Source organism: Microcaecilia unicolor, chromosome 5, assembly GCF_901765095.1.
Source record: "Microcaecilia unicolor chromosome 5, aMicUni1.1, whole genome shotgun sequence".
Classification (NCBI taxonomy): domain Eukaryota; kingdom Metazoa; phylum Chordata; class Amphibia; order Gymnophiona; family Siphonopidae; genus Microcaecilia; species Microcaecilia unicolor.
Window position 1 is genome coordinate 73,078,906 of NC_044035.1, and position 26,078 is coordinate 73,104,983.

Sequence of the window (26,078 nt, forward strand, 5' to 3'; positions counted from 1 at the left end):
CTTTGTTTGCTGACCCAGACCACTGCTAATTTTCTGGTGCTACAATGTGCCTGAGAACCTTTCGGGGGGGGGGGGGGGGGGGAAAGAACTGGTGCAAAGTGCTTAATGAACGCATTTAAATGCGGTCTGCGCTAATAGTTTCAGAGCCTGCATTGAAATCATAAGAGCATTCTGGGCACACTAATGCGAGTGCTAGTCCGCCTTTAGCGTTGGTAGGTTTTGAGCATCAGGGCCTTTATGAAGTAGCGCACAGCTGGTTAAGTGCTGAATATCACACTTAACCAGATATGTGTTAGCTGGCTCTGAAACTTGGAAATTCAATGCTGGTGCCTGGACATGGCCAGATATTGAATTTCTGATTTTAACGCCGTCGGCAGTAAGCAAAACACAGACTGCTGCCGGCTGAATATTTTGTTCATCATTTATAAAATATGATTCTTGAAAAATTACCTTTGAAGTATCAGTCAGTCTTTGTTCTATATTTTTCAGAAGGCTGCTTGTCACAGCACCTTGCTCTTTCAGGTGATGCTGTAGTTGTAGTAGTGCTGCTAGCTGAGAACTGCTAGTGTTAAACGTTGCTTGAAGCAAAATGTTTTTCATCATCATTGATGCAGAACAGCTCTGCAAGTTCATTCAGATAATGAGAACATTGGCTTATTATCCCACAGTGAAAACTACTGCAATGTATGCTATGAGTAGGACACATTGAGGATTTTGATAACTTTAATTGGGCTAATAAAAAGACATTTTTGTTGATATCATTGAATATTAGCTTTTGGAGCCTTATTTCAGATGCCTCTGCACCTCTGAGACTAGAGGCAGACAGTATCTTTCAGATACCTAACATCCTTCATATAACACTGAGGACAGAAGATGGAGAGGGAAAGAGGAGCTTAGTTTTATCTATGTCAAAGCAGAAACTGTAATTGATAATCTGACAGTAACAGAAATACTGCTGAAAATTTTAGATGAATCAGAAAATCATTACGTAGATAATGAAAAGGCTTTTTAGTTAATTGTATGAACCTTTATTTTTTAAAACTTCTCTTTATTATGCATAACCACATAAAACATACATAAACTTGAAAGAGAGTGAACTGTCGTTGGATGTACACAGTTGTTTCTGATCTATGTACTAATAGCATAAGACTAAGGTTATACCATACAAAGATTTTCTATATTAATGGCATACTGTGATTTAACTGAACAATAGCAACATTAGTAAAGAACAATGACAGCACCCCTCCCCCCATCCCTCAAAACGTGGGGTCATGTAATGCATAACTTTTGGTGAGACATCTTGCTTATTTGGCCAAAAACTATGCAGATAAAAGAGGGAAGGGTAGCAGGCATCAGAAAAGAAAAGCAGACCCACATGGTAAAATAAAACAAAATATATTCATTGCAGACACATAAAATCAGATTATAACTTTCCTCTAACTGCCCAACATGGCCATGTTTCGACCTCTCAAGGGCTGTGTCAGGGGCTTAATTTAACACCAGCAGGAACAGTCCAAAGTTTTCCCTGTCTGGTTAGTGCAGTGCAGAACAAAGAATAAGGCTCACAATCAGTGAGCTGGCTATTCCAAGCAGCTACAGCTTGACACACAACCTAACAAATTTATTAATTTGCATTTGTTATCAGCCTGTGTGTCAAGTTGCAGCTGCTTGAGAAACACAGTTCACTGCTTGGGACCTTTATTCTTTGTGCTACACTGAACTAACCAGACAGGGAAAATATTGGACTGTTCCTGCTAGTTTCATGTTAAGCCCCCGATCCAGCCCTTGAGAGGGTGAAACATGGCCATGTTGGGCAGTTAGAGGAAAGTTATATGTTGATTTTATGTATCTGCGTTGAATAAATTTTGTTTTGTTTTATTTTACCATATGGGTCTGCTTTTCTTTTCTGCTGTATTGGATCTTGCAGATCGCTTGCCTGTGTGCTTTTTGGGGTAGCAAGCATTCCAGCAATAGGCCCCAAAGAAAAGCTGAAAGTATGCACTTAAATGATCAAATTAATGGCATATAGGCATGTATTTGTGCACACACATGCATAAATGCCAAAACTCTGCTTAAGTACAGGCATATCTTACACTGCATGTATTTTACAAATAGGTGTACACATAAGCAGAGTATGGGTGAAACATTGGCGGGACTCACACTTACATGTATACCTTGTAGAATACAAGTTATCTGTGTATCTCTGGCATTTAGGTGTGAACACTTACACCAACTCTATGGCTGGTGCAAGTGCTCACACCTAAATTATAGGCACATGTTTCACTTGCTATACTAGTATTCTATGAAGGAAAATTGGCACCTATTTTCCTTCATAGAACAAGTGCCACGTAGATGCCCTCTATAACTGAGACATAACTTGCTCAAGGGTCCTTTTACTATAAGCTACAGTAACAAATGGCCTTAGTGCGCCCATAGGAGGGTCACTGCCATGTGCTAAGGTCATTTTTACCACAGCCGTAAAAATTCCAACTTTCTATTTAGTTTATTAATGGTGGTGCGCTAATTTACCACAGTGCGCAGCCATTTAAAAAAATTACCAAGGCTGCACTTACTGCTACCTATTTTATAGGTGGTAAGGGCTCCCACGTTATCCATGCACTAAACAGTGCATGGTAATGTGGATAAGCTAACTGGTGGGCGTGCAGTAATGTAGATATGCTAACTGGTTAGCACAGGAACACCCACTCTCCATCCCTGACATGCCTCTTAAAAAAATTCCCCAAAATACTTACCTCTTGGTTAGAACACACATACAAAAACTAACATGTGACGCTTTAGTGCATGACATATTACGCCATTTTTACTAATTTAGGCGCGAGTTAGTGCCTAATGTAGTAAAAGGACCCCTTAGCACATAAATGCAAGGGAGATGTGAATGTAGGCAGAGTGTGGATGCTGCATAGCAAGGACTCCCGTTTACATGTGTAACTTACAGAATACTGTAACTTATGCGCTAAAGTGACACATTTAGACACGTACATTTACATCTGCTATTGACATGGAGTAAGTGGGGGCGCCTAAAGTGCATACATGCTGATTTACGCCAGTATTCTATAATGGAATCTCGGTGACTGGATGCCATTATGGAATTTTCGCTCAGTGTGCTGCATTTGTGTGCTGACTTTTGGCGCCCAGTTATACAACTGCCCCCACTGAGTGGACAATTTTCAGAAAGGCAATTTCTTCAGTAAAATGCTTTTATCTGTGGAAATCTCTTTGAAAATTGCCCTCTTAATTTGCAGCAAGCCAGTGGGATAATAAAGTACTAAAAATGAGAGAAGTATTTCACGAACGCGTGATATTAGAGAAATTAAAAATATGATGGCATATTAATCTGAATGAACTAGGGCACTTTTTGTTGCCTTTGTTTTATAAGATGTTATAGATTTACTTAATTTTCCATGGCATTACCTGGTGCAGTGCCAAATACTGGCTAGAAGGTAGCGGATCAAACCTTCCAATACATAAAACCATTTCAAGACTTGCAGCTGCTAATGTACTAATGATGTTATTAGTTATGGCCATATTCATCGACTGAAGTAAAACCTCAGCAGCCTGAGCCACGTACGTCTGGGCCATAATTCGACCCTTCTAAATAAAAAAAAAAACAAGATTTCACATTCAAATGTTTAAAGATGCAAAATAAATTAGTATTTTCCATGCAGACACTTTCAAAGCAGATTTTGATAAAAATATTATTTAACGTGGGCTGTTCTTGGGGGGGGGGGGGGATTCATCAAGCAGCATTAGGGCCTTAAGTCACATTTTTTGGGCCTTAATGCGACTTAAAAGGCCCTAATGCTGCCTGACCTAAAATACTCCAGCGATAATTAAGTTGCCGCAGGTTAGGCAGTAATGAGATGCATTTTAGCAGGTAGCCCCTGGGGGTGTAGGCGGGTGGGATTTGTAAGTGGTGGGGGAGGTTTAGTCAGGGGGTGCAGTTAGGACTAGGGGGGAACCCTCTCCTTGTAGCCTGATGGTCCCAGGTTGTGGGAATAACACTGCTTGCAAGGTGGCTCGTAAGCAGCATAATTCCTGTAAGGCTGGATCCCCCAGGTTGCTGAATCCCAGGGGGCATCAAGGTGCAGTAATGGACGATCTTTTCCTGCACCTTGATAAATCACCCCCTAAAAAATTTGAGGTTGCCATACTGGGACAGAATGAAGGCCCATCAAGTCCAGCATCCTGTTTCCAACAATGGCCAATCCAGGTCACAAGTACCTGGCAAGATCCAAAAAAAAAATACATTTTATGCTGCAGTAGATTTTCCCCAAGTCATTTTAACAATGGCTTATGGACTTTTCTTTTAGAAAGATATCCAAACCTTTTTTAAACCCCACTAAGCTAACTGCTTTTACTACATTCTCTGGCAATGAATTCCAGAGTTTAATTACACGGAGTGAAAAAATATTTTCTCTGATCCATTTTAAATGTACTACTTTGTAGCTTAATTGCGTGCCCCCCAGTCCTAGTACTTTTGGAAAGAATAAAAAAGCAATTCCCGTCTACCTGGTCCATTCCACTCATTATTTTATAGACCTCTATCATATCTCCCCTTAGTCGTCTCCTCTCTAAGCTGGACAGCTCTAGCGGCTTTAGCCTTTCCTCATAGAGAAGTCGTTCCATCCCGTTTATCAATTTTGTCACTCTTCTCTGTACTTTTTCTAATTCCACTATATCTTTTTTGAGATGCAGTAACCAGAACTGAACACAATATTTAAGATGAGGTTACATCATGGAGCGATACAAAGGCATTATAACGTCCTCATTTTTGTTTTCCATTCTTTTCCTAATAATACCTAACATTCTATTTGCTTTCTTAGCCGCCGCCGTCGCACACTGAGCAGAGGGTTTCAACGTATCATCAACGATGACTCCTAGATCCCTTTCGTGGTCGGTGATTTCTAATGTGGAACCTTGCATTACGTAGATATAGTTCGGGTTCCTCTTTCCCACGTGTATCACTTTGCACTTGCTCAGATTAAACGTCATCTGCCATTTGGATGCCCAGTCTCGTAAGGTCCTCTTGGAATTTTTCACAATCCTCTTGCAATTTAATAACTTTGTGTCATCAGCAAATGTAATTACCTCACTAGTTACTCCCATGTCGAGATCATTTATAAATATGTTAAAAAGCAATGGTCCCAGCACAGACCCCTGGAGAACCCCACTATCTACCCTTTTCCATTGAGAATACTGGCCATTTAACCCTACTCTCTGTTTTCTATCTTTTAACCAGTTTTTAATCCACAATAGTACACTACCTCCTATCCCATGACTCTCCAATTTCCTCTGGAATCTTTCATGAAGGTCTGGTATACGTATAAAGTATCACATACAATGAGTTTATCTTGTTGGGCAGACTGGATGGACCACACAGGTCTTTTTATCTGCCACCATCTACTATGTTACTATGGGGCCCTTTTACTAAGCTGCGTAAGCGTCTACGCTCACCCAAATGGAGTTACCGCCCATCTACCGCGTGGCTCTTGCGGTAATATCATTTTTGGCGCGTGTCTGATATGCGCCTGAAAAATATTTTTTATTTTCGGGTGCAAGTAATGGACACGTGCCAAGTGGCATTTGGTGCGTGTAGGTCATTACCGCCTGGATTCCTTACTGCTAGGTTAATGGCTGGCGGTAAGGTCTCAGACCCAAAATGGACAAGCGGCAATCTTGATTTTGCCGGACGCCCATTTTCGGCAAAAAAAAAGGCATTTTTTGTATGTGTGCTGAAAAATAATTCTGTGCGCGCCCAGAACATGCATCTACACTACCGCAGGCCATTTTTCAGCGCACATTAGTAAAAGGACCCCTATGTTAATTGCTCTAATCAGGTTGATGGCTACAGAATTACCTTTCATGGGTATCTGTATTATCTGTGATACAGTCAATTCATGCAAAGTGTTTTGTCTCTTCGTTATGTGTATTGCAAAATACTGGGTACATCTCAGCTCTGCAGCTACTCTGTGTTAAACCTGGCCATTAACTGGTGGTATGTGCAAATGTTAATGCAATTTAGTAGAAGTGGCCCTTAGATCAGTCTACATGTTTTTTGTTTAACAATAATATTATTTCTAACACCAGCCCTTAAGGAAGGGAGCAGTGTGATCAATACAAATAATTACCCTGAGTGTATCAGCTTTCTTGATGAACTTTTTATGCTGTTTGATTGAAAGCTGTACTTTCTTAAAGAGTGCATCACTTTCTTCCTCCTCAGCCTCCTCTTCAGATATAGTGTTTTCTGGTGCACTCAGTGGTGCTTCCTGAAACTGAACATAAATTAATAACTATGATACTCTGAAACTATACAGAAACACAATAAAACATGTTCAATAGCATGATCAACGTGCTAATTAGAGAAACTTGTAAATAAGTTACCACTTCAATCACCACTGATCATTGTCTTCCAGCTGAGAAACCTCTTATGCAGTAACTAATTAAGAACAGTCTAGGCACAGAAGATCAAAGAGGCAAAGAATATAATTATTTTTCCATTGAAAACTGCCTGTAAGAAACACTTGCACTTCCTATTTTGTGGGCAGTGGAATGAGGGCAAAAATATACTTACGTTTGAAAAGCCAAATGAAATGCGCACTGCTACTTCCCCAGCTTAAACACACCTCTAAAGCACTCTTTATAATAAGACTAAAATTAGGCATAATGTGAAAGCTCAGACATAATTTTAGGCTCTCTGAGGTGGAGAAATTTCAGCCAGTGCAATATAGCTGGGTAACTTCTTATAGTTAGCTATTTAGACCCAATGAGCGGGTAAGATAACAAACTATTTTTATCTGATTATCGTCAGTTGAATAGTCAACTGAACTATGCAGGCCGGTCTTGAGAGATTGGCCCTGTGCAGCAGAGAAAACTGCTGTGTTATTAAATGCCACTTCTCTTGCCAGCCACAGGGGCACCTAGTGAAGCACAGTACTAAAAATACAGCCTCCAGGGAAGAAGGAGGAAAAAAAAGTCAAGTACTGTGAGTGTGGCTCTGTGCCGCTTTCGGAATCTTAGTGCTCTAGGCTTTTATTGTATCTGCCATATAGCAAAGTTACTCACCTGTAGCAGGTGTTCATTGAGAACCAGCAGGCCAAGTATTCTCACATCTGGCTGACATCATCCAATGGACCCCGGTGTGAATGCTGACTAGTGAGTTCAAGAATTTTCTAGCAGTGTCCAAATTGTGCATGCTCTGATGGCCTTCCAGCTCGACACATGAGTGCTGGTCCCTCAATCACAGTAAAAAGCTAAAGAATGCAACTTCAAGAGGACATTGGAGGGTATGTGAGAATATTTGGCCTTCTGCCCTCGGAGAACACCTGCTACAGGTGAGTAACTTTGCTTTCTCTGAGGACAAGGAGGCCATCATATTCTCACATCTGGGTATCCCTAGCAACTAGGCTCACCAAAACAACAATGCTAGGACAATAGGGACTCAAAATGTCGAGGCCTGTTATGCAATCAACCTGAAACAATTTGAGGGATTTAATCGAAAGGGACGCCCAAGTTTTGCTGAGGACGTCCTCGCAAAACGTCCAGTGAAGGGGCGGGGAAACCCATATTAGCGAAACAAGATGGACGTCCATCTTTCGTTTTGATAATACGATCAGGGACGCCCAAATCCTGAAATTTAGGTCGTCCTTAGAGATGGTCGTCCCTAGACTTGATCATTTCTGATTTTTGACGATAATGGAAACCAAGGACGTCCATCTCAGAAACGACCAAATGCAAGCCCTTTGGTAATGGGAGGAGCCAGCATTCAAAGTGCACTGGTCCCCCTGACATGCCAGGACACCAACCGAGCACGCTAGGGGACACTGCAGTGGACTTCATAAATTGCTCCCAGGTACACAGCTCCCTTACCTTGTGTGCTGAGCCCCCCAAATCCCCCCCAAAACCCACTACCCACAACTGTACACCACTACCATAGACCTTACAGGTGAAGGGCGGCACCTAGATGTGGGTACAGTGGGTTTGTGGTGGGTTTTGGAGGGCTCACATTTACCATCATAAGTGTAACAGGTAGGGGGGATGGGCCTGGGTCTGCCTGCCTGAAGTGCACTGCACCCACTAAAACTGCTCCAGGGACCTGCATACTGCTGTGATGGACCTGAGTATGACATTTGAGGCTGGCACGACATATTTTTAAAGATGTTTTTTTAGGATGGGAGTGGGGTTAGTGACCACTGGGGGAGTAAGGGGAGGTCATCCCTGATTCTCTTCAGTGGTCATCTGATCAGTTTGGGCACCTTTTTGTGCCTTGGTCGTAAAAAAAAAAACAGGACAAGGTAAAGTCGTCCAAGTGCTCATCAGGGACGCCCTTTTTTTCCATTATGGGTCGAGGACGTCCATGTGTTAGGCATGCCCAAGTCCCGCTTTTGCTACGCCTCCGACACACCCCTATGAACTTTAGTCATCCCCGTGACGGAAAGCAGTTGGGGACGCCCAAAATCGGCTTTCGATTATGCCGATTTGGGCGACCCTGGGCGAAGGATGCCCATCTTCCGATTTGTGTTGAAAGATGGGCATCCTTCTCTTTCGAAAATGAGCCTGACTGTGTACTAGTTGTGGAGATGCAACCTGGAACAGAAGATAAGTGGGCCTGGGGGGAGGGGTGGAGTTGGATTTTAGACACCGAACAAATTCTGCAGGACAGCTTGCCTGAACCGGCTGTTTGGTCAGGTATCTTGCTCAAGGCAATAATGAGATGTGAATGTGTGGACAGATGACCACGTTGCAGCTTTGCAAATCTCCCCTATGGAGGCTGACCTCAAGTGGGCTACTGACGTAACCATAGCTCTGACATTAAGAGCCTTGATATGACCCTCAAGGGTCATCCCAGCCTGGGCATGTAAAGGAGATGCAATCTGCTAGCCAATTGAAAATTGTGTGTTTGTCGATGGCTACCCCCATCCTGTCTGGGTCAAAAGAAACAAAAATTTGGGTGGACTGTCTATGGGCTTTAGTCCGCTCCAGGTAGAAGACTAAGGCTCACTTGCAATCCAAGGTATGCAGTACAATCTTGCCAGGATGACATGTAGTTTTAGGAAAAAAGTTGGAAGAACAAATGACTGATTAAGATGGAACTCTAACATTACCTTAGGAAGGAACTTAGGATGTGTGTGCTCTTTGAGCAGGGACTGTCTTTCTTCTATGTTTGTGCAGCGCTGCGTATGCCTTGCAGCGCTATAGAAATGCTAAATAGTAGTAGTAGTAGTAGTAGAACAACTCTATTGTGGTGATACTAGCTACTAGGGCCTGAAGCTCACTGACTCTGTGAAATGAAGTGACCGCCACCTGAAACACAACTTTCCAGGTCAAACACTTCAGACGACAGGAATCAAGTGGCTCAAAAGGAGTTTTTGTAAACTGAGTGAGGGCAACATTGAGATCCCATGACACAGTTGGAGATTTGATCAGGTGAGCTGGTTGATGTAGTGTATCTAGATTTTCAAAAAGCTTTTGACAAAGTTCCTCTTGAGAGACTCCTGAGAAAATTAAAAAGTCATGGGATAGGAGGCAATGCCCTTCTGTGGATTAGCAATTGTTTATTGGACAGAAAACAGAGAGTAGGGTTAAATGGTCATTTTTCTCATTGGAGGAGGGTGAATAGTGGAATGCCACAGGGATCTGTACTGGGACTGGTGCTATTTAACATATTTATAAATGATCTGGAAATCAGAATGATGAGGGAAATGATTAAATTTGTAGATGATACAAAACTATTCAAAGTTGTCAAAACACATGCGGATTGTGAAACATTGCAGGACGAACTTAGAGAACTGGAAGACTGGGCATCCAAATGGCAGAATAATCTGAATCATAGTTACCTGATACTAGGGTCCACCTTAGAGTCTACCTTAGGAGTCAGCACTCAAGAAAAAGATCTAGGTGTCATTGTAGACAATACCCTGAAATCTTTAGCCAAAAAGGCAAACAGGATGCTAGAAATTATTAGGAAAGGAATTCAAAAGATGACCAAGAATATTATGATTCTGTATCACTCCATGGTGCAACCTCACCTTAAGTACTGCATTCAGTTCTGGTTGCCGTATCTCAAAAAAGATATAGCGGAGTTAGAAAAGGTTCAAAGAAGAGCGACCAAAATTATAAAGGGAATGGAACTCCACCTATATGAGGAAAGGCTAAAGAGGTTAGGCCTCTTCAGTTTGGAAAAGAGATGGCTGAGGGGGGATATGATTGAGGTCTATAAAAACCTGAGTGGTGTAGAATAGGTAAAAGTGAATCGATTTTTCACTCTTTCAAAAAGTACAAAGACTAGGGGACACTCAATGAAATTATGTGGAAATACTTTTAAAACAAATAGGAAGAAATATTTTTTCACTCAGAGAATAGTTAAGCTCTGGAACTCATTGTCAGAGGATGTGGTAACAATGGTTAGTGTATCTGAGTTTAAAAAAGGTTTGGAGGTTTCGGGAGGAAAAGTCCATAGACTATTATCGAGATGGAAATAGGGGAAGCCACTGGTTGCCATGGGATTGGTAGCATGGAATGTTGCTGCTAATTGGGTTTCTGCCAGGTAGTTGTGACCTGGACTGGACATTGATGGAAGCAGGATACTAAGAAAGATGGACCATTGGTCTGACCGAGTATGGTTATTCTTATGTTCTTAAGTAAATAGCAAACCTCACGTAAAGGAAACAACTAGAGGTTGTGCAGAAATGGTCTTACCTCCCACATGGTGATGATAAGCACTAATTGCACTGAGATTAACCCTTACAGAATTGGTTTTCAGACTCAGAGGTGCAGGAAGTATTCAAGCAGTGAGTAGGGCAGGTGAGGGGATCTAAGGCCTTGCCCTCACACCAGACAGCAAACCTCCTCCACTTAAATGAGTAACACCTCTTAGTAGAGTCTTTCCTAGAAGCCCTCAAGATGCAGGAAACTCCCTTCGGCAAATCCAAGGTTTCAAATTCTATGTTTTCAACATCCAAACTGAGAGGGCCAGGGTTGGGATATAGAAAAGACCCCTCACTCTGTGCGATGAAGATTGGGAAAACAGTCCAATCTCCACGGATCTTCAGAGGATAATTCCAGAAGAAGAAGGAACCAGATCTGCCGCAGCCAGTAAGGCGCCATTAGGATCATAGTTCCCTGGTCTTGCATGAGTTTCAGCAACCTCTTCTCTATGAGAGGTATTGGAGAATACACATAAAGAACACCCTTCCCCCAATATAGGAGAAAGGCATCTGATGATAGTCATATATAGTGATATACTCATATCACCCCTCTCCTCAAGTCACTTCACTGGCTTCCGATCAGGTACCGCATACAGTTCAAGCTTCTCCTACTAACCTACAAATGCACTCGATCTGCAGCCCCTCCTTACCTCTCTACCCTCATCTCCCCTTACATTCCTACCAGTAACCTCCACTCTCAAGACAAATCCCTCCTCTCAGTACCCTTCTCCACCACCGCCTCCAGGCTCCACCCTTTCTGCCTCACCTCACCCCATGCTTGGAATAAACTCCCTGAGCCCATAGGTCAGGCCCCCTCCCTGCCCATCTTCAAATCCTTGCTCAAAGCCCACCTCTTCAATGTCGCCTTCGGCACCTAACCACTACACCTCTATTCAGGAAATCTTGACTGCCCCAACTTGACATTTTGTCCTTTAGATTGTAAGCTCCTTCGAGCAGGGACTGTCCTTCTTTGTTAAACTGTACAGCGCTGCGTAACCCTAGTAGCGCTCTAGAAATGTTAAGTAGTAGTAGTAGTAGTAGTCTGCCATGCGATCTAAGCCTGGAGCTGAACTGGGAGACCTTGTTGTTGAGGTGAGTGGCAAAAAGATCCATTGAGGGGGTGCCCCACTCTTGGAAGATGTTGCGGGCTACGCCTATATTGAGAGACCACTCATGTGGTTACAAAACCCTGCTCAATCTCTCCACCAGGCAATTGTCCTTTCCTGGGAGGTATGTGGCTCGGAGGTCCATCCTGTGAAGAAGGGCCCACTACCACATCCCCATTGATACAATGGGTAGGATCCAATACCCCCCTGCTTGTTTAAATAAAGGATTACAACCTGGTTGTCCATTTGGATGAGAATAATTTGGTTTTGCAGCCAATCTCTGAAAGCTTTTAGAGCATTCCAAATGGCCCTGAGCTCGAGGAGATTGATATGGTGATCTGTTTCCTGAGCCAACCAAGTCCCCTGGGTGTGAAGCCCATTTACATGAGCTTCCCGATTCTGGGTTGGATGCATTCGTTGTTAGCACCTTCTGAGGAGGAGGAATTTGCAATGGCAGTCCCACTGTCAAATTCATCTGAATTGTCTACCAGAGAAGGGCATGAATCAACTCTGTAGGAATCTGGATGACATTCGCTAGGTTCCCAGCCACCTGAGACCACTGGGAAGCTATGGTCCACTGGGCTTCTCTCAAGTGATGTGCCATGGGTGTGACATGCATCGTTGAGGCCATGTGGCCTATCAATCTCAACATTTGCTGAGCTATGATCGTCTTGCTGCTTCAGACTTGCGAGGTCAGAGCTGATAAGGTCTCTGCTCTCGCTTGTGGAAGAAAAGCCTGAGCCTGCAATGTATCTAGAAGGCTTCTATGTATTCCAATCGCTGAACTAGGAGAAGGTGGGACTTGGGGTAATTTATGATGAACCCTAGTAACTCCACAACCTGAATAGGTAGGTGCATTGACTATTGACGCCCCCTCCTGTGATGTGCTCTTGACCAGCCAATTGTCTAGATAGGGATACACATACACACCCAGCCTGATAGATATGCCGCTACTACTGCTACATATTTGATGAAGACCCTAGGAGCTGACACAAGACCAAATGGCAGTATGCAGTACTGATAGTGGTGTTTCCCTATTTGAAATCTGAGGTACTTCCTGTTATTGGGAAGAATCGAAATGTGGGTACAGGCATCCTTTAAGTCCAGAGAGAATAGCCAATTGTGTTCCTTAATCATGGGGAGAAGAGTGCCCAGGGAAATCATCCTGAACTTTTCTTTGACCAGGAATTTGTTCAGGGCCCTTAGGTCTAGGATCAGAAGAAATCCCCCCATTTTCTTGGGAAGTACCTGGAATAGAATCCTTTCCCTTCTTCCCCTGGTGGCACTGGTTTGACCACATTGGCCTGGAGAAAGGCAGAGATTTTCTCTAGAAGTATCCGCTTGTGCTGAGAGCTGAGTGATGATGCTCTTGGTGGGCAATTTGGTGGTCTTTGACACAAATGTAGGGCATAACTGAAATGGATTATTTGAAGAACCCACAGGTCAGAGGTTATAAAGGGCCACCTGTGATGGAAAAAGTTCAGCCTCCCCACTACTGGTAGGCCATTTGGGATAGCTACTTTGAGTGTGGCTACGCTCTCTTGGAGCCAGTCAAAAGCTCATCCCTTGCTTCGACAGGAGTGCTGGCTGGGGCTTTTGAGGATGGGATTGATGAAGCCAAAAACACTGGGCCTACATATTTGAGAATAGTAGGCTTGTTGTTTAGGCCCACTCAAAAACCTCTGTGAGGAAGAGGATGCAGCTGGAGGGTGCTGAGACAGATTTTGGATAGTGTCTGTATGTTTCTTCATGAGATCAGTGACTTCCTCCAACTTATCTCCAAACAAGTTGTCACTCTAACAAGGAACATCTGCCAACTTTTCCTGAACCATCGGCTCTAGATCAGAGACACACAGCTATGAGAGTCTGTGCATCCCCACACCCATAGCGGAGAGTCTGGACGTTACGTCAAAAGAGTCATATGTGCCCCTGGTCATATATTTCCTACACTCCAGCTGCTTACTGGCCAAATGGTGAAGTTCAGCAGCCTGCTCCTGTGGGAGAGAGTCCGTAATACTTAATATACTGCAAACCAAATACTGCAAGTAAAGGCTCATGTAGAGCTGGTAGGACTGGATGCGGGAAACGAGAATCGAGACCTGCAAAGTCTTCCTCCCAAACTAATCTAATATCCTGGCTTCTCTACTTGGGCGCACAGAGGCATGAGTCTTGGATCTCCTATCTCATTTGAGAATGTATTTGACCACCAGAGAACGGTGTGGCAGTTGAGCCCTCTGAAATCTGGGAGCCTTTTGGATATGGTATTGTGTATCCACTTTCTTAGGTGCAACCTGCACTGAGAGGGGAGATTCCAGGGTCTTCATCGGTGCATCTTTAAGGATAGAGTGCAGTGGTAGTGACCCCTTCCTTAGGAGGAGACTCATAGTCCAGGACAATCAACATCTCCGCCATGGGCTCTTCCTCCATTTCCAACTTAAATGAGATGGCCGAAGCCATCTCCCTGACAAAACCAGTGAGAGACCCTCAGGTGGAGATTTTTGTCTCTCTTGAGGTGGGGAGGATCAAAAAGTATCCCATAGGACTCCTTCTCCGAGAAGTAATGTGGGTCCTCCCCTGAATCCCATGAGCGGTCCTATTCAGCCTCTTCACTGTACACTGGTTGAATGAGTTTGTGTTTGCCTTGACTCAGTGGATCTATGTCCATGCCCTGAAGAGCATTGAGATATAGCCTACTTTCCTCCCCTGATATTGAGAGCAGTACTCTATGCGTCGAGGTCGTCAACACCCGTCAAAGCACCAACATTGAGGATTTCTGCTCCAGCACGGAAGAAGCCTCAGGAAAAATCTAGGCTGCATCCACAGTTGGCACAAGTGCCCTTGATGCCTGAGCAGTTTGCAACTGCAGCATCTGAGCCAGCTCCTCCCTGAGTATGGCTCAGAACTGCTCATCGAAGGGATGCATTGGCAAAGGTGGGGGAGTTGGAAGAGAGGCAGCCTAAGAAGGTCTCAGTGTTGGACCAGTGGCAAGGACCTGGATGCTGGGAGACTTGCACACTGGCATCTCTTCCAAGGAGGGGGAATGCTCCTCCCAGTGCCAGCACTTTTTGGATACTGGCCATGTCACTGTGCATTGAGGAGGACTAATGTTAATGTGTCTTAGGTGTCTTCTGATGCATATCATTGCGATCCTTCAGTGCTGAAGAGGACAACATCAAAACCACACGTCCTCGGTGACAAGCACGATGTTGATTGGTCCTGGGGCCTATTCTCAGCACCCAATGTCGAGGGAGGTGGTGGATCTTCTGGATGCTAGTGCACTCCCAGTGGATGCTCTTGGCAGCCATCAAGGTCGATGTTTCCGGTGCCGATGTATCGGCCTTTGAGGAGCCAAAAAGCTTCTTCTGTTAAACCTGCCATGCCCTCTGTGAACTCAGCTGCATTTGCAAACAAAGAGAACAAGAGTTAAGCTCCTGGTCAGGTCCAAGGGTCCATCAAGGAAATCATCCAGTTTCATTGAGTGCATCTTTTGAAGCCACTGGGGGTCTTCCTGGATATTGAGAAAAGAATTGTAGCTAAAATAAACTCCTTAATATGGGCAGTGTTCAAATCGAGGTCTGGAATCTGGCCTATAAGAGCCTAGCAATACGGGAAAAATAAAGGAAACTTTAAGGGCTGAACAACTTAAAGAAACTGAAAGGGAACTGAAGAAAGGGGAAACTTAAAGGAAAACATATCTTAAAAGACTCGAAAACACATGGGAAAGCACAAGAAAAAAGCACAAAATGCACTGTAAGGAGAACATGAAGATGTGTCCTCCCTGCTCCGCAGAAAAACAAACACTGAGGGACCTGCGATCGCACATTGGTTCAGAAGGCACCAGTACATGGGCAGTGGGACGCAGCTACAAAATTCTTGAACTCGCTAGTCAGCATCCGCATCAGGCTCCGTCAGATGACACCACCCAGATGTGAGAATATGACGGCCTGCTTGTCTTCAGAGAAAATCAATACACTGTCTGAAGCAGATATTAAACTTTTCCTTATCTATGTTCTCATGCAACAACCTAAACATAAGTGGGCTGATATTCAAAGTGATTTAAGTGGGCAGGAGCTTTGGATATGAGCCATTTCCAGCTGGAAATCACACTCTTCATGCCACAGCTGGGATTCACATTCTTCACGCCACCGTTAGTCTTCCTTTTCCTCTTGTCACTGCTGGGATAGCCGCTGTCGCTCTAGCATGTAGGTCTTCAGGATTTTGGCTGGTGTGGCATCCAACCTTACCAACTCAAAAGCCTCTGCCCACAAAGGGTCTGTTCTCCCCCCAGGTGAACTCTGCACAGGCGAATCCTGCAGCTCCTCCCCGCTGAGGTTATCTGGTTGCTCTTGTGTTAGGTCAGGCTTATCCATGTCTGAGATCTGCTACAGTCTCCATCAGCATGCTACTAGTCTCCTAACACTAGGAAAAAAAACTGAATGGGGAAGGGACACTGTTATTGCTGCACTCATTCACTATGCTCTGTATCTGGAGGTTACTGATAAAAAAAAAAACTCTGAACCACTCAGTGGATGGTAACCCTCACCCACACACCGAGCCTGACAATCCCACCACACTGCCACCAAAAAATGACAAAGGTTAACCGCCTGGAGTTACCCCTCAGCCACTTAGAGAGTCTATTCCCAGCACAGCTCAGGTCCACCTGCACCTGCCAGTTGTGCACTACTCTGGCACCCTCCTCTCACTGACTGGGTCATAACTGCCTCTGGGCGGGTCCCCCCACTCTCAAATTATCATCAGTGGTTTCTAGGTTACTAGAGCCACACTCCCAAAGGTCCCACAGTTCCTAGAAAGCACTCACAGACACAACACACAAACCACCAGGATTATTAGTCAGTCCAGACAAGCAGAGGCAATAAACTAAAAATGTTTATTGTCATGAAAGATTAGATCAATGAACTGAAAAGGCGCAATCAGCAAAGAACAACAGGTAACTGAAATATTGATCAATCATAAAATTAACTAAACATTTGTTTACTATCTAAATAGTACCTGAGGAGATCAGGACATATAGCTGCTCACAGACTATCAAAATAACTGTTCACAGGGCCTCAAAGATCTTTCTCTCTTTTCTCCATGGTTAAGACTGGAGAAAAAGCCAGTACATCCGAACTGAATTTTGAGCTGCTGGGCCAATCAGAGCCCATAACAACACATTTTAAAAGTAGCTGGCCACATCACTGCAGGTTACCTCTCATCTGTGTTAACTAAAGAATAAACAGTCAGTTCTCTGTAACAGCTTTAAATATAAACATGCACCACCTGCTGGCCAAACCAGAGAAATACACTTCAAGAAATAATCAACACAGTTTACAGACTTAAAATCCACTGTTTTGTCACATGTACATATCGACATCATTAAATCTGTTCCCTATTCAATTTATGATGAAGACCCTATCAGATTAACTGTTCACTCGTCCTCTAGATTGTTCACTTGTCTTTAGATTGTTCTCTTGTCTTTTAGATTGTAAGCTCTTTGAGCAGGGACTGTCCTTCTATGTTTGAATTGTACAGCGCTGCGTAACCCTAGTAGCGTTTTAGAAATGTTTGTTAGTAGTAGTAGTAGTAGACTCCTTTAGTAGCTGCCCTCTGGACTGACTCCATCCTGTGTATATCTTTTTGAATGTGCGGTCTCCAGAATTGTACACTGTGAACATCTTGCATGCAAATCCTCCTCATGCACATTTAATGTGGATGTCCTGAAAACCTGACTGGCTGTGGGAACCCCAGAACATGTTTGGAACGGCTTGCTATATTCACTACAGAGCATATAGGATACGTGGAGGCATACTTTCAAAGCACTTAGACTTACAAAGTTACAAGGAGGCATATTTTCAAAGCGCTTAGCCTTCCAAAGTTCCATAGAAACCTATGGAACTTTGGAAGGCTAAGTGCTTTGAAAATATGCCTCATAGCAACCTATAGAACTTTATGGAAGTGCTTTGAAAATGAGCCCCTTTAGTCCGACAAGCCTCTTCTATTATGTTATAATTCAGATGGAAAGACATACCAGGGTGTTGTCATACCACCAAATCTCCTGAGTTAGCGGATCCACCTTGACAGCAAGCAAACGGAGACATTTTCCAATAAGATACAGGGACTTAGCTCTCAAGTCAACGCAACCAATACTTAGAGTCATCAGACTATCTAAGTGAGCAAGAATTGTATGTCCAAGGGTCTGTTGTGTGGTTATCCACTCCTGTGGGAAAGTAAATATTTTATTACATTTGAAAATTTTAAACAACAGTATCTTAGATGAATAAACAGTCATATAACTCAAGCATCACTGATCAGTGGAATGAACTTAGTCCAAGAAAAAAAGATATCATCTTAGACTTTTAGGGGTCGATATTCAGAAGGTGGTGCTCAGCGTTTTGCTGACTGCCACCGGTGTTATGCCCGGAAATCCAGTGCCAGGCCATGTTCAGGTTCTGGCATTGAACTTCTGGGTTTCTGAAGCCAAAACCATGGCCGGTAAAGTGTGATATTCAGCACTTAACCTGCTATGGGACACCTTATAAAGATGTAGTAGGGCTTACTTTTATGCAGTCTTAGTTATGCAGTGACCGTGGCCAGTTAAATGCTGAATATCGGCATTTAAACGGCCAAGTGCTGACTATGCCACCAGTTAAGTGTCACTGAAAAGGACCGTTTAGCCCTGAACTCGCAAATTAATCGGCCAGGAGCGGTTTCTGGCCAGTTAAATTGCTTTGAATATCGAACCCTTTTTTTCATCAAGCTTTATTTTTCTATTGATTAGAAAGAAATGTAGCTAATGTTTTCATAACAAACACTGTAAGGGGGTAATTTTATAACAGGATGTCTATTTTCACTTGTTTGATAAAGATAACATAGATGCTTATGTGCGTTTAATAAACAGGATTCCAGAACCAGCCCATAAGAATGCAAATGCCAACCCTCACATTTACACTGCTTCAAAACTAGTATTGAAATGTGCATGTACTCTACATCTGTGTAGCTGTGCATTTTATAAAAGGATGCACGCCCACTGCCACTCCACCCAAACTATGCCCCTGGAAATGCCTACATGCAGCAGGCATATTATGTCTGTGAGATCTTGTAAACTTGTGCACATATGCAAGATTAAATGGTTGTGCAGTTTTATAAAAGGCCTTTTCTGTATGTAAACTTGGAAAATTACTCCCTAAGAGAGTGGTTCACTAAAGTGTGTTTCAAACTAAAGAGATATGCTGTGGCATTCACTAATGCAAAAATATGCTAATGAGCACTATGTTACAAGGGTAACCTACAAATACACTCGCCTTATCCCCTGGATTCTTTACATGGTGCAAACTTCAATTGCACATAAAGCTTAATTGAGTAACAAGCCACAGACGTCATATCAAAAATGCCCCTCCACGTGTTGCATGGCCTGCTTATTCATGGCATAAATAGTTACACCTAAATTTAGGCACTCCAATTCAGGTTTATAGTAGTATTCTATGGCGCACAGCTGCTCTTATAAAATTGGCACTCAGCGAATGGCATCAGATCCTAACTGGAGTCGCCAAGTTATAGAATTGCCCCCTAAGATTTATATGCTAATAGGGAGTAGGATCCTGTTACTGCTTTAATCTATGATACCTATTCTAACTCACTCACTATTACTGGGCCAATTCACATATGGCCATAAAGTGATGCACCCCAGTGAATGGGCTCCTAGGTGGCTCAGTTATTTTGATTGAGCATTTTAGCATTGATTTTAGTTGACAGTTTTTAAATAGTGTTTTGTGGTAATTGTAATATATTGTTCTTGATTTTGTAATTTATTTTGATCAGATTTGTTGGTATGAAATATGGAGCATTAATTGAAATATGAAATTCTGATGGTTCCCCAAATGTGTACAAACCCTTTGTCTTCTCTCTGACTTGCTGATCCCCTTTTGGATATTTTTTTGATGAAGTGGTTTATAAACTGAACTAATCTAACCTTAGATTTATATTGCACTAAATCCATTATCAGTTTGAAGAAGATTACGACACATTAATCAAGTTGTTAGGATTCACAATATTTATCAATACAATTTTATCCAAGGTTTTACAATATACGATAAAGTTTTTAAAATAAGAACTAATTCTTCAGTCAAAGCCTTCTATAAATTTTTCAAATAAAAAAAAAGCTTTTCAATTGCTGGCAAAATAAAAAATAATTTCCCTGATTACATAAGAACAAAGGGCATAACAGAGTCACGTGATAAGGGAAGGAGTGAAATAGAGTGGGGTTTGATCCTGGCAACCTGGGTTCAGTTCCCACTGCAGCTTGTTGTGACCCTGGGCAAGTCACTTAGGGCCTCTTACAAAGCCGTGCTGCTGATTCTTGGTGCGGCAAATGAGAGGAAGCCCATTCAATTCCTATGGGCTTCCTCTCATTTGCTGTGTGGGAATCACTAGTGTGGTTTTGTAAAAGAAGCCCTTAGCCCTCCATGCCCCAGGTTCAAAAAAACCCAAACCAAAACAATTTAGACTGTGAGCCCCCTAGGGACAGAGAAAGTACCTGCATATAATGTGTACAGCACTGCGTATGTCTAGTAGTGCTATAGAAATGATTATTAGTAGTAATATATTAATACTTTTTTAGATCTCAAATCATAGTATCAGGAAAATGTAATGTGTCCTGTCCTGAGATCTCAGAAATCTAAATCTTGTGGGAAAATAAATCATGTAGTGTAACTGAATATTATTTTAAAAACTAGTCAAAAAGGACACAAGAATTTATTGGTAATCAGTATAACCTATTGAGACTTGGGGATATCTTATAAAATTTTTTATCATTATATATTAGCCTTACAGCTGTATTCTGCATTAGCTGGAGTCTTTGCCATAACTTAATTGAGAGTCCAGCGCAGGGGCGTAGCCAGACAACATATTTTGGGTGGGCCTAGGCAAGAATTAGGTGGGCACCAAGTGTTCTCCCCCCTCTCCAAAAATAAAATGGAAAAATGCTTCTTTCCACCTTGGCAGCAGGCATGCACTGAAAACTGAGCATGCGCAGGTGCCGGTGTTGTGAAGAGTAGCATTTTTGTTACCATCGGGGAAATCCTCAGCTGACAGAGCTTGGGATTCCCACCAGTTACCACTAAACATGTGCTACTGATGGGTGGGCCTGAGCCATAAATGGGTGGGCCCTAGCCCACCCAAGCCCACCTGTGGCTACACCACTGGTCCAGCGTAAAGAACATTACAATAGTCAAAGTGGGATATGATGAAGGCCTGGCTAAGAATCTGAAATTGCTGTCTGAGAAAGTAAGATCATATGCATCTTAGCTGATGTAATTTCCAAAATAATTTGTAAACCATAGAATTGATTCGAGGCTCCACTCTAAGCAGGGTATCTAGAATTATCCCAAGGACCTTCAAAATAAGGTCAAGGCTGAATAAAGTCTGCTTTCTAAGATGAGGCCAAGTTGTTCTGGAAGGGATATATCTTTGTTTAATTTTAAACGACATGGAATAGACCCGTTTCCTATCCGTTTAAGACAATTTTGAATTATCTGTGTCACCTTAGAAAAACTGTTACTTATGGAACCAATAGCAGAATATCATATGCATATGTAAAATATGAAACTCCAAATGTTTGATAGGCCAATTCCAAAAGATGGCATTAATACATAAAAAATGGAAGATAACTAAAAGTCCTGAGGATCTTCGCATACTGGAAGCTAAGAATTGGAAGATGACCTATTGTTTAAGAACCTATAATTTCTAATCAAAAATTCTTTAAACCATTTTAGGTTTTAGTTTTTCAGTGTGCAGATACCCTCCCTCTGCTGTGATGGCCCTATGGTCTTTTCACATACACTATTTCCTCCCCCCCTCCATCACTATTTCCAGTATCCCCTCACCCACCTGGAAACCATGCTCCCTTTCCACCATGATACTGACTCTAGTGATGGCTTTAAGATGGCACTGGTTTCAGGCACTATGCACTTTGATGCAAGGGTATCTAAATAGGACTTGGGGGATGGTCTTGTGCCCCAAGGAAAAGGGAGGTGCTGACTTATGTGGAGGGATTCTGGGGACATCAAGAAGGATATTCTGCACTTAGGGGTGTGAGTGAAAGGGAAGGTATTTCTGCATATCAGAGAAGGAATTGCTAGGGAGGGAGGATATCTCTGCATAGTGAGGTGACAGAAGGTGATAGCTGAAGACTGAAGATTTTTGAGCACTGAAATACTAAGCGATGGTGGCAAAGGTTAAATTATGTCAAGTCAGCATGTTAGGCCATTTTTCTTTTACTTCACTAGTTGAAACAAAATTTTGTGAGGCAAACACTACCATGCAAAATGTAGCAAATTTTAATGCACCCTTGTGAATAGGGGAAAAATAACTAATGAGATCATTATCTCCTATTTACATAATTTCAATATGCAATCAAGTTCATTTTGATTGTGGCCTTGATTACTCAATTTAGTGTGGATATAACTATCACAATCACTAATGGGTTCAAAAAGAGTTGGCAGAGATATGATCCAGTCATATCTATGCCTAGTAACAGCGTTTCGACACACCGAAACTGGGGGTATATTCAACCCCACTTCCTGAATGGAATGAAGTGCTCTAGTTGGTGAGTAAAGAGAGACCATATTATGAAGACAGTCAGGAGCTAATCCATACAAAAGTTTGAAAACAAATATCAGTAGCTTAAATTGAATTCTCGCCTGGACTGGCAGCCAGTGTAATTTAATCAAAAGTGGGGTGGAATGAATTCCAGCACAAGCGGCCAAGTGCTGACTCCACCCCCAGAACAACCCCAACATAGCTGGCTTTGAGTTTGGCGCTAACCACAATATTCAGTGCCACTTAGCCGGTTAAGACCTGCTGAATATTAGCGGATAGCCCTGACCGAAAGATTTAACCAGTCAACGGCCAACTAATCGCTTTGAATATCGGGCCTAATATTATTTTAAAATCCTTTCCAAAAAGTACTTTGCTTATTTTCCTACAAACTCATTGCTCAGAACCAAAAGTAGATGTTGTACAACTCAATTGAATTATTTTGCCTGATTAAAACAAAAGTAATATCATGTATCTTGAAGAAAATCCTTATGGGACATGGTTTTTATTATACAATCACCTGCTCTGTGGAGGTGTCATCTGGTGTTGACCTCACAAATTCTTCAACAAGTTTACAAAGTGATCCTTTTCTGTCATCTTCCAACTCTTTCCTGTGCTTTTCCATACAAACAAGTTCGAGCATCTCCAGAGACAGTTCAACCAGACTTAGCTTCATGTTGGCCAGGGTTCTCATTACTGGCAAGCTAATATTTTTCAACTGGAATATAAAAAGTGTTATATAATTTTACACTTAAACACTATAATCTACTTGTCCATGAACTGTACCTTAGTAAATATTGCAGGCAATCACCCTTTTCCATGTGTGGTAAATTTGGATGGTTACCGAAGGTAAACAGGCTCATTTTCGAAAGAGAAGGACACCCATCTTTTGACACAAATCAGAAGATGGGCGCCCTTCTCACAGGGTCGCCCAAATCGGTATAATCAAAAGCCGATTTTGGGCGTCCCCAACTGCTTTCCGTCGCGGGGACGACCAAAGTTCACAGGGGCGTATCAGAGGCGTAGCGAACTGGGGACTTGAGCGTGCCTTACGACCAAGGCACAAACAGTTTCCCGAACTGACCAGATGACCACCGGAGAGAATCGGGGATGACCTCCCCTTACTCCCCCAGTGGTCACTAGCCCCCTCCCACCATCAAAAAATATCTTTAAAAATATTTTGTGCCAGCCTCTATGCCAGCCTCAAATGTCATACTCAGGTCCATCACAGCAGTATGCAGGTCCCTGGAGCAGTTTTAGTGGGTGCAGTGCATTTCAGGCAGGTGGATCCAGGCCCAACCCCCCCTACCTGTTACTCTTGTGGTGGTAAATGTGAGCCCTCCAAAACCCACCACAAACCCACTGTACCCACATGTAGGTGCCCTCTTCACCCATAAGGGCTATGGTAATGGTGTACAGTTGTGGGTAGTGGGTTTTGGGGGGGCTCAGCACACATGGTAAGGGAGCTGTGTACCTGTGAGCAATTTATAAAGTCCACTGCAGTGCCCCTTAGGGTGCCCAGTTGGTGTCCTGGCATGTCAGGGGGACCAGTGCACTACGAATGCTGGCTCCTCCCACGACTAAAGGGCTTGCATTTGGTCATTTCTGAGATGGGCATCCTTGGTTTCCATTATCGCCGAAAATCAGAAAAGACCAAGTCTAAGGACGACCATCTCTAAGGTTGGCCTAAATTTCCAGGTTTGGGCGTCCCTGACCGTATTATCGAACCGAAAGATGGACGTCCATCTTGTTTCAATAGTACGGGTTTCCCCGCCCCTCCATCGGGACGTTTTGCGAGGATGTCCTCAGCAAAACTTGGGCGTCCCTTTTGATTATGCCCCTCTTAGTATTTTGGTTCCCAAGTGTCCAGTGTAAACTTGTTAATAGGGAACGTAAAACTAGGACATATTAAAACAATGATAACTGAGCATAAAAGGATTACATAATAGTTGCTCTTAGCAAATTCTTGTTTTTGAACCTTTGGAGGCAGTAATGACCCTACCATTAGGTCACCTAAGGCGGGGGACTCAGGTGGCACTCTGCAAGGACCTGCACTCTCCTCAACCCTTTCCCCCTCTTTTACCCTATGTTTTTCTTTAACAAAAGGTGGCAGTGGCAGTGATTCCTATTCACAGTCCTGCTGCTGGCACTGGCCTCCTCTTCCTACTGCCTGCCTCTTGACTTAACTTCCTGTTTCCTCAGAGGCGGAATGCAGTAGAGTGGAGGCCGGTGCTGGCGACACCAAGGCAGGGCAGTCTATGGGAATCACTGCCACCTTTTGGAAAAGCAAAAAATAAGGTAAATGACGGGAACTGGGAAGAGGGTTGAGGAGGGAAGGGGCGAGATGCCAGACCGGATGCAGGCGTAGGCAAAGGCGGGGGCGGCATCTCATCCCTGCCTCGTGCAGCAGATTGCCTTGGGCCGCCTGTTTGGAAGATGATTTGGATCCATGAATATATAATTTAATTTGATACTTGTATTCCGTCTTAACCTCAATTTCAAAGTCCATTACACATCATTGTATAAAATACTATATCATCTACAAACATCCATCACATCCTTAAAAAAATCAAATCTATTAAATGAAGACCTCCCTCATAGAAACACTGAAATTTTACCCATAGCTAAAGCTGACTTTTATTCTTACAAAGGGGCCATTTGCTAACATTTAGTGTGTGCTAATGGACACCAGTGCATGCTAAATGCTGAGTATCCTATTTTATACCTATGGGACACGTGGCACTTAGCGCACGCTAATATCTGTTAGTGCACGTTAAGCTTCAGTCAAAGGGCCCCTAAATATCTTGATTAAAGGCCAATTTAGTTTAGCAAATTAGCTTAAAAACTGCCAATCCTCAATATTGTTAAAACGATGTGTATTACTGGGGGGTGGGTTTACTTAGATTTGGAGATAGGCAGGATATAATTAAATAAAATAAACAATATATGTATTTTTTATTTTTAAAACTCTGCACATTATTTTAATTGGAAAAATGCCCACAAAAAAGGGTGACAATCCTGCTTATTTTCGAAGGAGAAAGCTGGCCATCTTCCGACACAAACCGGGAGATGGCTGCCTTCTCCTAAATCCGGCCAAATCGGTATAATCGAAAGCCGATTTTGGCTGGCTTCAACTGCTTTCCATCGCAGGGCTGGCCAAAGTTAAAGGGGGCGTGTTGGCAGGGTACCGATAGTGGGATGGGGGCGTGGTTAAGAGATGGCCGGCTTTGGCTGATAATGGAAAAAAGAAGGCCGGCTCGGACAAGAACTTGGCCGGCTTTACTTGGTCCATTTATTTTTAGGACCAAGCCTCAAAAAAGTGCCCCAACTGACCAGATGACCACCGGAGGGAATTGGGGATCACCTCCCCTTACTCCCCCAGTGGTCACCAACCCCCTCCCACCCCCCAAAATTGTTTTTAAACATTTTTGTGCCAGCCTCTATGCCATACCCAGCTACATCACAGCACAATGCAGGTCCCTGGAGCAGTTTTTAGTGGGTACTGCAGTGCACTTCAGGCAGGCGGACCCAGGCCCATCTCCCCCCCACCTGTTACACTTGTGGTGGTAAATGGCAGCCCTTCAAAACCCACCACAAACCCACTGTACCCACATCTAGGTGCCCCCCTTCACCCGTAAGTGCTATGGTAGTGGTG

General features: G+C 43.2%; 1 protein-coding gene across 1 annotated transcript in view; it reads right to left on the reverse strand.

Annotated features, from left to right (window-relative positions):
- The window catches only part of CFAP46 (cilia and flagella associated protein 46), a 418,285-nt gene that overhangs the window by 116,465 nt on the left and 275,742 nt on the right, over positions 1–26,078 (reverse strand). The window contains exons 41-45 of the mRNA XM_030202994.1: positions 22,944–23,141; positions 17,859–18,047; positions 6,150–6,293; positions 3,433–3,612; positions 451–621 (exon numbers count right to left, since the gene is read on the reverse strand). Of these exons, the coding sequence (XP_030058854.1) occupies positions 451–621; positions 3,433–3,612; positions 6,150–6,293; positions 17,859–18,047; positions 22,944–23,141 (882 nt within the window). The remainder of the gene's footprint in view (positions 1–450; positions 622–3,432; positions 3,613–6,149; positions 6,294–17,858; positions 18,048–22,943; positions 23,142–26,078) is intronic.